This window comes from Pinus tabuliformis, chromosome 2_1, assembly GCF_031772625.1.
Source record: "Pinus tabuliformis cultivar Carrire ecotype Pingquan chromosome 2_1, CPIR1, whole genome shotgun sequence".
Taxonomy (NCBI): domain Eukaryota; kingdom Viridiplantae; phylum Streptophyta; class Pinopsida; order Pinales; family Pinaceae; genus Pinus; species Pinus tabuliformis.
In genome coordinates this window covers 507,291,735-507,307,122 of record NC_142299.1, presented here as the reverse complement: position 1 = coordinate 507,307,122, position 15,388 = coordinate 507,291,735, and the positions used below count along the sequence as shown (strand labels likewise).

Sequence of the window (15,388 nt, the reverse complement as noted above, 5' to 3'; positions counted from 1 at the left end):
GAGATAGCTGAGAGAGATACTGAATGTTTAGATGCCCATATCTCTGATGCCACAGAGTGCTGATGGGAGAAACACAAGCTGCTAGAGCCACTTCTGGAGAATCACCAGTGTTAAGAAGCCTGTATAGGCCATGATCTTCTAGGCCAACAGCAACCATAAGACGAGTTTCCCTATCAATAATGGAGCACTTGTGTGCACTAAACACCACATCGAGCTAAGGAGAGTTTCTCATAATCTGGCTAACAGACAGCAGATTAATTTCCATACCAGGAACATAGTACACATTCAGGAAAATGAGTGTGCGCCCACTAGACTGGATCTGAACTATACCTCTACCAACCACTGTGTACTCCTCACCTCCACCAAATACTACGGAATCACTGAAAGATGAGAAGTCAATAAACCAATCACGCCTGTGATAGAAATGACATGATGCACCAGAGTCAATGTACCAGGCAGAAGACGGGACATGATCTGAGGACCTCTTAGCCATAAAGGCGTAAAAGGCAGATTTTGTATGCTCGGAATGTTCTGCAACATTCGCTGTCTGATGAGACAGTCCATGTTTCTTTTGTTGAGAAGCAATCCTCTGTCGGCAATATTTCTTCATGTGGCCAAACTTGTGACAATAATTACACTGCACATTTTTCTTTTTAGCAAGATCAAAAGGCTGAGAAGAACCTTTCTGCTGAAAGAACTGAGAGGACCGATACTTGGCAACAAAAGCATTTTTTGATGAGGCTGATGAAGCACCACTACCAAATTGTTGTTTCCAACGACCCTACTGCAGGAGTTTGGTGCATAACTCTGGAAACTTCAGATCAACATTAGTGGTGGTAATGTTGAGTGTTTCTATGAAGTGTTCATAAGGTTTCAGTAGACTTTTCAGAGTGATGACTACCATATCTTCTTCCTCCATGGTTTGACCAATGGCTTCGAGCTGATCTCGAATGTCTTTAATCTTGTTAATATGTTCCTGTAAAGACATATGTTCGTCCATCATGATGGAGAACCACTGATTCTTTAGAAAGAAAGCTCTGCTCTTGTCGGATGTCTCATGCAGTTCCTTCAAATGTTGCCAGATTTCGGCAGCTATCTTGCCAGAAGGAATCTGTGGTAACTGATCATCAGTCACAGAGAGTTTGAGAAGCATAACAGCCTCTCGATTTCGATCATCAAACTTATCTTGATCGGCACCAACTGTACCAAGATGGAGCTCTTTGCCCAAAACGAGCTAGTCAAGACGCCTATATTCAAAAACGGTCAACATTCTCTGTTTCCATATGTTATAATTGGTGCCATTAAAGCGTTAATTGCTTTCCAACATCAAATTGGTTAGCGAGGCCATCTGCACGTTTCCCAAGACACGGAAAACAACAAAGGAGTCTGGCACAGATTTCAATGCAGATGTCGGTTGATCCGGACAAAATCTGACAGGTGCTAGAAACAAAATTCAAATCCACTGACTCGAAAATCGAGGCACGGAAAACAATGCACCCAGAAAATTTTGACGACTACCCAGTTGTGATATCACAAAACCCACATCAAATCTGTAATCGGAAAAAAAAATCGACAAATGAAAATAAAATACCTAGTTCCGACTGCAACCCGAACCGAGAAGAGAAGATGGGTGGAATTTTCTGATGATCAAGATAGTATCCGCGTGATGCTCTCGGGTCTACTAAATGACACGGACGGTCTCTGGTCGTGCTGTCCACCGCTGGATTCCCAGCTTTCAAATGCCCAGTCTCAAGGCTGATGTCCGCGTGTGTGACGAAGAACTCGGTTCTTCGATTTTGGAGGAATCGATATATTCAGGAGTATTGAAATATTTAGTGCAGGGCGGGCAATAAGCATTAATACGGAAAAGAAAATACCTTCCGCTACTACCAAATCCCAAGCTACTGTCAAGAAAATCGCACGTTCCTGTCAAGAAAACTGTGTATTTCTGCAAAGCTGTATAGTCCAAGCGGTACTCTGCTGGCTCAAATCAAAACAATTGGCCTCTACTGACGGCGACCCCTGGGTAAAAAAAAAACGCAGTAGAATTGACAGTGATAGAGAATAGGTCTCGGGTTTCCGAGGCGACAACGCTCATTGGCAAAATTTAGAAAATATCGGCCCTTCGCGGGTTTCTATCCTCAAATGTCTGCTATCTCAGAGTATTCCAGTGGCGGATATCAAAGACACGAATAACAGGTGGACGTGCCGTCTCCAGCCACTGCCTGCACACAGATCCTCGTAGTTGTGTCCAAGTTGTCGAGCTTCCTCAAGTGAAAGTTCCAACACACGCTTTGCTCTTGGAGTGAACGGAATCTCCACAGCGATAAACCCACTGCCTCTACCAATGATTTACCTACGTATGAATATTGTTGGGGTCAGCTTCAAGATTCGCAAGCACACGAGCTGCAACACCTTCACCTTCCCTCAACAACCCTAAAAGCAAATGCTCAAATCCTATGTAGTTGGATGTTACTTCGATGGCTTGCACCAGCCGCAAGCGGAAGTAACCACGGCAGAGAGCGATGAAATAGTGGTATGCCAACGACAGAGGTATGCCAACGTTCTCGTACTTAACTTGCGAGTAAGAGTTGGCAAGGGGTGCGGCCACTCGTGACACCCAGTAAGCAACCACAATTTTCTCAAACTCCACGAAATTTTTCAAAAAAAAAAATCCGAAAAAAATATAACCTAGCTCTGATACCATAAAACAGTGCGAAAACACGCATATGGATTTCAATGAATGAATTGATTGATTTACAATGAGCAATGATGCTCAATAAATAGTACAACTATATTTACAGAAACAGCAAGTTTCTACTAAGAAAGTAGAAACTTGCTAACTAAGAAAGTAGAAACAGCAAGTTTCTACTAAGAATATAGAAACAGCAAGTTTCTAGCAAGAAACTGCTAATTACAATCACAGATGAGCATTAAATAATAAAATAGCATTATTCTAATATTAAGTGACAGCCTCAACTCGAGACTTGCCCCCAAGGCCACACCAAGTGGAGTTAAAAAAAGTCTCCACAATAATCCCACGTGTGGATTAAGGCAGCAACAGTCATCATTGTGCCAAATCAACTAAACCATGCTAGCATCATCATGAAATCATCAAAGGTGGGCATATCCACTGTCCAAAAGACGACCACCATAAGATCTCTGACATGTAAGCTCTGAAAAACCAATCTGAAGTGCTCACAATCAGGTGTGAACTAGAACGCCATGCCACTAACAGAGTGAACCTCATTGAAATCTCTAGCATGTAATGAGAATCACATGGTTACCTCTCATACAGTATGTAGGGAAAACACCTACAATATTCATAGGTAAATCTAGTAGAAAATGGACCAACGCAGGTCAGTTGTTCCTAAAGGCCAGGCAGCCTTTACAGTAAGCTCTCATTAGGAAGGACCAACAACCAATATGTAGCCAAATCTCTGAAACCAAAAAATTAATACAGAGTTCATTGATGGCTTTGGCTAGCCATTCAGCTCCCTAATATACAGAATTTGTTGGCATTAAAAACTCAAGCCGAGGTTCTGATAAATTCATTATTTTCTACTTTATATTTGAGAATAGCATTGTTTGAGAACCCGTTCAAATTAAACCAAAGTAATTAGCCTGTGATGGACTAGAAATGGCACCTGACCAAGGACAACTGCTGTATCAGTGCTCTGCAAATCCACCGGAAAATACCTGCAATCAGGATGACCATTGTACCACCAAACAAACTCTCTTGCAGAATGAATTCCAGCTAAATTCTGAGCCAGTCAAAAGAAGTTGATGGATTAGAGAACCCTCAACCATAAAACAATAGAAATAAGGGAAATGAAATAACTGGTGCCGTGAAATAAAAACACCAAATTTAAGGATGAAATGATTTACTTCATAAGGACATACCTCTCCTGGAATACCAAGTTCTCTATCGCTTTCTGCCCCATATGCAAGTACAACCTGCAAATCACAATGACATTTTAAAGACTTGTTTGAGCTCAAAAAAATGAGCGAAGGGCAATAATCAGTGTGCTAATCAGAGACGAAACAATTGTATTTTCATATCAAATCTGGACAGTTAATAATGATAATAATACCACGTGGTACAGTTTGCGAAGATCCATCAGAGATATATCCTTTCCTAAGGATACATTCCCAAAAAAGGAGCACCGTTCATTTGCACCAACTCGAGAAAACTGGTTGACTACAACCTTCAACATATTTATGAAGAAGTCAGTTAAATCAAAATAGCTAAAAAAATGAAATATTGATAACTCAAATTCATTGTTTCTTTTAGCCCTATCCTCAATGCAGAACCAGAAAAATGAAGGGAAGGGTTCCACCAAATCCTCCAAATAATAGTATAATCCATAAATTAGTCATATTAACATTAATATGATTGCCTACTTCAGTTGAAAATTCATGCAGGACACTAAAAAATCTCTATAGAATAATCAATTTGAAACAGTAAGAGAAAAATTTAATTCACAGCTGATTTAAATAATAATAATAATAACCAAGTAACCATTACCAAACTCTTAATAGCCAAAATTTAAAAATAAGGATCTTTTATTTTATAAAACAGAATCAGTGTAGGATTGCATCGAAGAAGGAACCAAGAAAAAAATGACATGTGATGCTGACAATAGAATGTGTGTTATACCATGAAACAAAAAAAAAAGCAAATATATGAATGTCCACAATCCAACAAATGTGATCAATACGATCCAGTGTTGGCGAAAACATCATCATACAAAGGAAAACACGCATGATAAAACAAATGTAAAACATTGTATGGGGGTAGATGAATTGAAAAGGAAAAGGAGAGGCACCTACCTCCCTCTCACCCCTGTATCCCCCACCGCACACCCCAGTAGAGTTTTGCCTCCAAGTAAAGGAATGCTTGCAAATGGCCAGGCAGAGCAGGGAGGTTGGTGTTGGTGAGTTGAGAAAGGCGCCCAAGCAGCTGTCGTTCATGGCCTAGGATTATTTTTTTAAAACGAGTATGGTATGGCAACTAGTATTTTGGTAGCAAGAGATCACCCTCTGCAATTGTTGCTTATTATCTAAACCAGGATCCCCACTGGAATAGTGTGTTTCTAGGGTTTTCAGCAGGTGTTGTCATGTATATATGCATGGGCAGTCACAGTGGCCAACCTGCTGCTATGCTTGCAGAGGTCAACCCATGTTATTCACTGCTCGGTGGCTGTGAAGCTATTCACTGCTTGGTATTTCTGCACTTGTTCACTGCTTGTGCATTGGGTAATCCCAAAAGACTTGCTGGGTGCCAGATGGCTTATTTACAAGATGGCACCCTTCTGCATAAAGGTATTTCCAGAATACGACAGCCATAAAAGGTGAAGTGCTCCCTAACACCTCTTAGCAATTTCAGATGGGCCATTTCTCAGATCTAATTTCAGTGACAGCAGCCACATTTTTTCCTGTGTTTCTTTTTGTATCATATTATCTTAGTCAGGGACATGCTGCTCACTTGTATGTTGCCTGAGAGTGTGTGAAGGCATAGTTCCTGTCATTCTTTGTTTCTCCCTATTTCCATTCTAGGGTGATTTGGCTGTATTTGTGGTTCTCCCCAATCTTTTGGTTCAAGCATGTCTGTTTCAGATTAAGGTTTTGACTAGTGTCCTTGTGTTTAGCCCTTGACTCATGTCTTATTGTGACATCATTTTGGCTGTCTGCCCTTTTTTGTGTTATGCTCTATTTTAAAGTTTCCATTTACTAGGTTTGGTCAATCATATTTCTAAGGGGTTTTTAGTATACATTGTAGAAAGTGTTGAAAATTGGTAGCTACTGTTGGTATTTCATTAGCAAATCAAAGGAGAAATCATGAATTTCTACATTAACCAAGTCAGCCTCATTTGCTCACATCAGCCCACTCATTGAATGGGTTTGACCCTATGGTCAAAACCCTCCTCCTAGCATTCATAGAAATGGGAGATCGATTTACCTCATTTGCCACCTCCTCACATCATCCATTTGATCTGAAGCAAGGAGATCTATCCACACGTGCCAAGGAGAAAAGAAGAAGAATATTTCTGCATTGACCAGTTCTCTTGACTTCTGTTTGACCAGCGTTGACTTGGGATTATTTGCTTCTGTTTGACTAAGATTTTGACTGGTTTTGGAGGCCGAGATTTTCAGTGCTTCATTGACTCTGTTTGACCGAAATTTTGCTCCTGTTCTGGCTCCTTGACCACAGGTCAACTTCTGTGTTTTGACCAAAATTTGACTGTGGTATTGCAGGCCGAATTTTGGCCCTTTGACCAGCTGCTTCAAGCCAAAATTCAGCCCCTCCGTTCTAGACTTTGACTGGTTTGACTTGGCATTTAATGAGATCGGAAGTTTGGAATTTTGATTGGAATATTCTGATGTACATTTTGATGAATTGAAGTATCTCTCTCATAAGGAAAGATTCATGGGTTTTCCCCTTGTGGGTTTTGCCTTGTCATTGACCTAAATTTTGGTGTCTTTTGTTTCATTGTTTACTGTGGTCTCTATTGCTCTATTGAAGAAGTTAATAGATAAAAAATTTCATGTATAACTGCTTAATAATTGGAATGCTCTAAAGAAGTCTAATTGTATCATTGGAAGTAGTTATCAGTTAGAAAAATTGTACTAGTCTTGAGTCTTGACTGCACTAGAAAATCAACATGGTATCAGAGCTTTGGTGAAGGGAGAAGGCATTGAGATCACCTTGAAGAGCATTGGAATTCTAAATCTTTTGTTTTGATTGTGAAGACAGAGAACAAGCTTGAAGGAGCTACAAATTACAAGGCATGGAAGACTAGAATTGACCTAGTGCTTGCAAGGAATAAAGTCTTGGGTATTGTTTTGGAAAAAGTTACTAAACCAGCTGATCAAGCAGGGAAGGACAAGTTTCCTGAGGATGACATCTTGGCTATGAGCACCATGTTAATTTTCCAACGTTCTATGCCAACACAATCACTTAGCCCAATTCTTTCTTCAATTAGCGATCACTTTCAAACAAATTTAATCTTTCAATGACAATGAGCAGTTGTAGATAGAACGGTAAATTCCATGCACAATAGAAAACAACCAAGAGCAATGACAACAGACACGATATCTGGACAAAGACCAGGGAAAAACCCCACAAGGGGGAAACCCTGTCCAAATTTTTCTTCTATTAGATTGTCATCAAATGTTCAACAGAGAGATACAATGTTCCAATTCATCAACATAATAGTCAAAGGTCAATAGCTTTGACTATCCAAATCAACTAACCAATATCCAAGGAAAGATGAGCCCAAAAGTCAAATTTGATCCAAAGCCAAAGTCTACAATTTTTTGTCAAAGTCAACAATAGGCAAAGATGCCCTAACCACTCCACAAGCCAATGGTCAAACTACCTCCAAAAGAGCTCGGTCAATAGTCTAGGAACCCGGCCTCCTTTGCTGGTCAAAGTCAAGCAAAATAGTCCCAAAACAGCTCGGTAAGAGGAGAGAGAATCCCTATGGTCAAGTTTAGATTTCTATGGTCCAAGTCAACAGTCATAGTAGCCCAGAAAGCCTCACTCTCTTTGTCAAACAACTCGGCCTTCCAAAATAGAGAAATTCCCCAAGTCAAACGAAGTCAAACAAGCTCCAAGATCAACAAGTCAACGTTGGTCAACATCCCAAAATTGAAGATAATTCCAGTCAACAATAAAATCCTTCCTCTTCTTCGCATGTGTAAAGATAGACCTGCAATTTCAAACTTGTACGAACCAACAGATTAATAGAAGATGTGTGATAATGATGTCCAAATGAGGTTGCCTTGATGTGTATTTATATGGCATATCATTCTTGGCCCTAAGTGACCTTGCCATAGTTTGGACCAACAGGTTAATAGAAGATGTGTGATGATGATATCCAAATGAGGTTGCCTTGATGTGTATTTATATGGCATATCATTCCTAGCCCTAAGTGACCTTGCCATTGTGTGCCCTCAAGAATATGCCTTTGAGAATGCCCTAGTTCTTCATTGAACTTCAAAGTTAATGCTTGTACAGTGAAGCAAGCATCTCTCAAGGCACCTTTGAATTCACCCTAGCGACTCCCATTAATGTTAACATCCCATACCAAAAAGAAAGATGGATGATCTAGAACACATTTCATTTGAACCTATAAACTCCGATGAATTTTATGGTACCCCTGACAAATTGCCTGAGAAATATCATGAATGGTTACCTAAGTTCAAAGGAGTTTCCAATCAAAATGCTCATGATCATATAGATGACTTCTTCATGGCACTAGGTCCTCGAGGGATCGATGATGATGACATAAAAATGATGTTATTCACTTTATCATTTGAAGGGAAAGTTAGAGATTGGTATACTAGTCTCCCTCCAGGAAGCATTATTAATTTTGAACAGTTTGAAGATACCTTCCTGAAAAAAATGGGATGGAAGCCAAGAATACAAGGAGGATATTGAGGAAATGTCTATTGCAAGTTTGGGAATCAATAGTAATGAGGAAGGAAGCCTTGTAGAACCTTTGATCCAAGAAAGCAAAGTTGAGGCTAGCCCTACCTCTTTTGAGAATATCATTCCTAATCATGTTGTATTTGAGGATCTTGGGAAAGGCGATCCCATTGATCCCTTGAAAATTGATATTGGAGATTACTTGTGTATTAACGAAGGGAAATGGGAGATCATTGGTAATCAATTTGACAACGATCCTCTTTATGATACCTGTTGTCGCACAGAATGTCTAGGCACCGTGACAATGGCTCAGATCGGGGGCTATCACCCTGATCCCCAATCTCTCCATTCAAGCTATCTCCCTACAGCAGGCTAAGGGGGGCAGACCCTATGGAAAAGTGGAATGAAGAAGAACTAGTTAGGAACCAACTAGTTCGGGAGACACAGTGAAGCAATCAAGTACTTGATTAAGATTTAGCAAGACTTATAGGATTTGATTAGATTTTAAACAATTGATACCAGTGCCTTATGGAGTCAACGATCTTGCTAGGGAAATTAAGACCAAGTAATCGATTAGCAACTACTGCTTAGATGAATGACTATTTTATATGAAATGCAGATCCTAAAACTAATGTGAGATGCAAGAATCTTGGTTAATTTTAGTTAAATGCCTATTTAAATGTGAACCCTTCAATCCTTTCTGTGTTGAGCCTGATTTCGTAGTAATTGGCAGAGAGAAGATCAGGGGAAGCACACTAAGGTGTGATTAACGATACTTCTCCTAAAATTCTAACATACTTGGTGCCTCCGGTGCTGCAGAGAACTGTGGCTCTGACAACTGCAAGGTCACCGTTTTAAGTACTATTAAAACAAGTTTCTCAAGAAAAGACGAATGAAGATCTATCTGTCTATCGACCAAGCTTATGCTTGGAAGTAAATTTTATCTATGCAAAGTTAACTTATATGCAAATGCACCGGAAGATGAGATGAAGTTAGACTCGAGAATAGGAAAACACTTATGCCGCAAAAGCCCTCAATTACCCAAATGAAATGCTTGCCTTTTTTTAGATGAAGACTTAGAAAATAGCCTCTTGAAGATACTATAGTTAAAACACCAACTTATTTCAAATCTTCTTGATACAATTTAGCTCAAAGAGAACAAAAACAACTTTGCAACTCGATATCAATGTCAACAGATGCTCAAAAAAAATACTCAGTTTATGAAACAGAGGATATGCATTTTATCACAATTCCATGACAGAGTACTTAATTTTCAGAAATTAATTTTTAGGACAGCAGTAAGAAAAACTTTATGACAGCAGCAATATAACAATGAAAACAGTAAGCTATCAATAATATCTTTATGCCAAAAATTTACCGAAATTTTTCCAAACTTGCCCACATGAATTATCAAAAATTTTCAGTGTGTTATGATGTGATTTCCGGTATTATATCAGATCTAATATACTTATTATAGCCAGCAATTAAAACATGACATAAGCCTAATGATGAATACCCAACTCAAGAAATTAATTCCTTAATGTATTAGACAACTTAGGAACTGATTTTAGGCTAACCCACATGAAATTTTTCCACTGTTATATTTCAGACTTCAGAAACAGAATTATTCAGAGATAACAGTGACCCAAAATGTAGATCTAGGTCAAATACTTGATACACATCAAACATAAACGACTTATTAATGTATTTAGCAATTTTTTAGTTAATTTCAAACCACTTAGATGTGTTTTTCACCACTATTAGAAAGGTATATGACTATTGTAGCAAATAGTGAGGAAAAAGGTGGTTTAGAGATCAAACCCTTAGGCCCTAGGCCTTGAAGATCACTTGCCCAAGTTGCCAAAAAAAAATTCAATATCTGAAACACAATTTTTTACCAAATTTTCTGCAAAACCCACCAATGATTAGCTTCAGAAAATCAAATATTCAAATCAAAAATGGAGCAAGGGAATCTAGGGCCAATGAGAGCTAGCACTAGGCCCAATAGAACTAGCGTTGGGCTAGGAGAAGGCAGATCTGGGCTTAGGAGCCCCAAAACTTGAAACCTTTGTTCTGAAAAAAAATTATTTTGTTTCAGATCTTCAGATTTATTACAAAATCTTTAATGGTTGGCTTTGTAAAAAGATTTGGGATAAGATATTGCCCTCCAAGGCCTAGATCTGTCTCAAAACCCCTAGATCTGCTTGAAAAATCTCAGATCTAAAGATTTACTTGGTTGATTTCTCAAATCTATTCCTGCAAACAATCTTTGAGCCCAGATCTTGCTCTCCAGGGTCTAGATCTAGCTTAGATCTGAAGATTTACTTAGCTGATTTCTCAGATCTATTCCTGCAAACAGTCTTTGAGCCTAGATCTTGCCCTCCAGGGTCTAGATCTAACTCAGATCTGAAAATTTTCTTGGCTGATTTCTCAGATCTATTCCTGCAAACAATCTTTGAGCCTAGATCTTTCCCTCCAGGATCTAGATCTAGCTCAGATCTAAATATTTTCATGGCTGATTTCTCAGATCTATTTCTGCACAAGTGAAAAGAGAAAAACCCAATACCCAATCTGTACAAAAATAAAGAAAATCCAAAAATCCCGAGTGTTAAAATTCAAAATTATGACCCGGATGCGGGTGAATTAAATGCTTATTAATGGAGGTTTACAACAGCATCGGCGTTCGGCCTTGCCCGTGGCAGGTTTGCACATTCCTCCAAGCTCATTCAAGGCTCATGCAAGTTCACACAAGGAGACAGCAGGTCCGCCTGCTTTTCGACTTAATTGTTCACTCTAGTCGAGACAAGACTCCATCGGTTTTATTTATGGCGCATTTGCTTCTCCTCTCCATTATATTCTCCTTGCCCTCTTACCATTGCTCGCTTCAGATCAATAATTTCTGCAGCAGAACGGATGCAACCATCTGCGTTGGGCTCTGGGGGGCCTCTGCTGTTGGAATTAAGCTTTCCTTTTCTCAGGCCCAACTCTGCTCTCTGAATTTTGCTCGGTTTCCCTTCAATCTGTCTCGTAGCCCATCCTCAGTTACCTGCTCTGCTTCGTTCCCCCTTCGTAGCCTGACCATGGTTTGCCATCGCATGCGAAGCCGTAATGGTGGAAGTCATGGTGGTTGTGGGCGTTCTCAGACTGTTCATTCGGTTGATAGGCCTCCGACTCCTGCCTCCCCGACCTCATCTCAAGCAAATATGCCTCAGCCCAGCACTGCCCACAAACCTTTCCCGCATAATTCTTTCCAGACCACCCATTTTAAGTTTCAAAGCAGCCTCAACAAGCCTATTATCTCAGCCAGCATTACCATCATCTTCTCAGAGGAAGAGGCTCAGCCTAATGTTACAGAGCACACCTCGGCGATGCATTCTCAGGGCGGCCACGACAGCGAGCAGAATATGGAAGACGAAGGCAACGTAATCATACGCAGTGATCTGCATGTCGAGGGTAATGCTCCTGATGACGCCCAGCCACCAGGTGGCAACTCACATGGGGCCTCTGTTGACATTGCAGGTAGTTCTAGCGGCAACCGTCGTTCGTCGGATCATCCAGGTGGCAGCGGTGTTGATGACGAGGCAAAGGCTGGTGAGTTTTGGTTTTGCAATGCATGCCCTGTTGTGGAGGAATTTCCGGACCAGGACGTGGTCATGTGAAGCCTCCTGGCCCCCTGTATGCTCCGACAGCATTTTATTTTGGTTCACCTTGTCACTTTGTCTGGGTTCTATGGTTTTGGTAGTGTCTATCTGTTTTGGTTCTATGGTTCGGCAGATTTGGATAGTTTTTCTGTCTTTTGTTGTAAGGATCGACAGCTTCACAGGGGGTTACCCCATATCTTCTTTCTGGTCTTATCGCTATATTCAGGTCCCCATGTATGGTTTTTGGCATCCTGTAACTAGTTCTCCCAATCTTGGGACAGTTTTGATGAGCTAAAGGCAAGAAGTTGCTCCCATCTGAGGTTTCAACCTCCTTGTAATATTATTTTTATTTCCCCTTAATAGAATTAGTCTTTACTGAATAAATAAATAAATAAAATATTATGTTACAAAATTTCAGATCTACACAATTAAATAACAAATTTATACAAATATTTTACAAATCTATCAGATCTGAGGAGTATGAGTCCAACTCCGCTCCCAGATCTGATAATCTAAGGCCAAATCTATCAAAATTTCCATAAAATATTTAAAATATTTTAAAATTTTATAGAGGTACTAGCCCAAAAACACCCTGCAAAAAAAAGATTATCGTTAGATAAATCCTGAGGCTTATATGAAGTAGACTCTTCAGAAAATATGTGTTGAGAGTTGGCTGATCCAACCAAGGACTATCCCCAAACGCTCAATGAGAACTTGAGAAATCTTCTGCAAACACTAGATCAACCATCAAATCAAGTAGAGAAATAGAACAACAATAAAATTATGAAGAAATAGAGATACCTGCTACTTCAATCAAAATTAAAAATGTTACCTTAGATCCAACAAACTAAATAAGATACCTGTATTTAGATTATTCTAAGAGAGTTATTGATTGATAGTTCTCACATAATATTAAGCAGAAATTAAAACAATGTTACCATAAATTCATGAAGAGGAACACTACAGCGCGTTGAAACCCCAAAGACTTTTGCATTAATTCAAAAAAGTATACAAGAGAGCTTGACAGCTTAGTACACGATCCAGAGATCGGATGATTTCCACTGACAACTGACCTTCTATTTAAAGATAAATCTTCCAACGGCTAGTTCGAGTGATCCTTGTCAAAGTAATCTCCACTGTTGATGAAGATCAAAATTTCTTTTAATCTCATCCATCAAAATTTTAATTATTGAGGAAATTTCGAATTTTTCAATTAAATGCAATTTAGTTAATTCAAAAAATAAATTTTTGAATTAATTTCCTCAAAATTTTGACTTTGACTTAACCCCAAGGACCAAAAGCTTAAAATTTAGCAAAATAATCAATTAACCTTAGTCCCTGAACCTCTTAAAATTTAATTGTTAAAGGACCCACGAATTTTGCCTTTGGAAAATTTAAATTTACCTAGGACCTATAATTAATTAAATTTCTGGCTAAGGATTTTAATTAATTTTGGCCAGAAAATTTAATTAATTAACCTATGAGGGGATAAATTATTTTTCTAACCCTCAAGACACTTTCCATCATCATTTTTACATTTTTTACATCTCAAGGGGGAAAACCCATTTGCAAAAGACCTTCACAGACCACCCAGTTTTGTGACACAAATATAGTCTAGCAGATCAAGCAATTTGTAATAAAATAACCTAACCAAATAGCTAGGATTATTCCCAATCACTTTTACATAAACTCGATCTAGAACACTAGGACTCTCCTAAGATCCCAGTGACAAAATCCACTCTGGCTTTGGGGTAAGGCTGAAGGAAAATTCTGTCGACCATCCGAGAATGGATTGGAGAGACAAAAAACCTCCTGGAATGTAGATCGTCACCAGAAAAATAGGTTTACCTAGGCAATTACATACACGACACGGATCTGCTGAGATTATTTACAATTTACACATGCAGAAAGGGTTTACAATATAACATGATGATCAGGTTGATGATGATAGTTGAACGGCACGGACACATCAATCATGCGCTATCCCTTTTGCGAAAAAAGGGGGTGTACTGTTATGGGTCATTGACATGTAGTGGTCAACAATACCGATAAAGAGGATGGGGTTGAGGTTGGTCTTCCATTTCTAGATATTACTCATAATGATATACCTATCGATAACCTTCAAAGGGAGGTTTGTTATTTTCCCCTACAAGAAGGAGGGTTGTTGGAAGCAATTAACTATCATTATAACAAGGGCCTCACTTATGATACTGATGATGACATCGACAAGGGTTGCACTTCCTCTTACCTTCCTTATGACCCTGGGAGTATATTTGAGCCATCCATGAGCCATTAGCTCTCCCCTTTTTGTTGAAGGAAATGTAACTAGGTTTGGTCTTCGTAAATGTAATTTTGATATTTGTACTTATTCAAGAAAAGAGAAATTATTTTTGTATTGTTTGTCAATGAGTTTCTTGCTCATTGAAAATAGGTCAAGCACATTTTGAAGTGCTTCTATAGAGTCAAAGTCAAAATGTAATTATGATAAGACCCTTTGAGGGCATGTATGACATCATACAAGGTCAAGGGAACACCTCCAAGCATGGTCAAATCCTCTCCTAGCACCAATGAAGTCTACAAGCAGCAAAACAATGAATAAAAATCAAATTATAGTACAAACTGCAAGTCGGCCTAAATGACAGTCATGTTGGCTGGAAAGGGAGGGACAAACCTCTATATATAGAGGTTGTCCACTCCTCAAAAGGACATCAATCTATCTCTGAAATCTGCATACACTAGAAAGGTAAAAAGGACGAAGTTAAGGGCAGAAAAAAGGTAACAAGGACAGCAAAGATAAGGAGGCAAAACAGCGAAGTGAAGGAAGCCATTTCTGAAGCAGTATCAACGACACGTGCGAGGTCAAAGAAGGCTTAACTGCAACCATAACAGTCGAAAAGAATAAGTCAACATATCTCACTGTTTTGGGTGTAAACAAGGTCTACTAGGCCTCTCTCTACAAAAGAAGCCCTCATATACGAAGGAAGAAGGACCAAGATCGAAGAAGATAGCACTGTTTCTAGGGCTAGAAACAGTGACACGTGCAAGGTGCAGGAAGAGTTTAACAGCAGTTTAAGGCAACAGCATGAATAGCCTCATTCAGATGTATACCTAGGCCTACAAGGTATCCAAAGGTAAGCAAAGAAGCCTCTATCTATAAAAAAGTAAAGAAGTCCTAATATTCTAGGGTTTCCTAACCTAGAAGACAAAGTGTTGGAAGACAAAGTGTCGGAAGATGCGCTGAAGTGACAATGCAGAAAGAGGAAGGATTTGACTTATGCTTGGAGGATATCCTAGTCAAGGGTCTAGGGTTTGG

The 15,388-nt window shown here is 39.3% G+C and overlaps 1 protein-coding gene across 1 annotated transcript in view; it reads right to left on the bottom strand.

Moving 5' to 3' along the window:
- Window positions 1-15,388, bottom strand: part of LOC149201187 (NADPH:adrenodoxin oxidoreductase, mitochondrial-like) — a 174,039-nt gene that overhangs the window by 121,458 nt on the left and 37,193 nt on the right. Inside the window, exons 3-5 of the mRNA XM_089401219.1 lie at window positions 4,095-4,208; window positions 3,904-3,957; window positions 3,648-3,764 (exon numbers count right to left, since the gene is read on the bottom strand). Coding sequence (XP_089257345.1) covers window positions 3,648-3,764; window positions 3,904-3,957; window positions 4,095-4,208 — 285 coding nt within the window. The remainder of the gene's footprint in view (window positions 1-3,647; window positions 3,765-3,903; window positions 3,958-4,094; window positions 4,209-15,388) is intronic.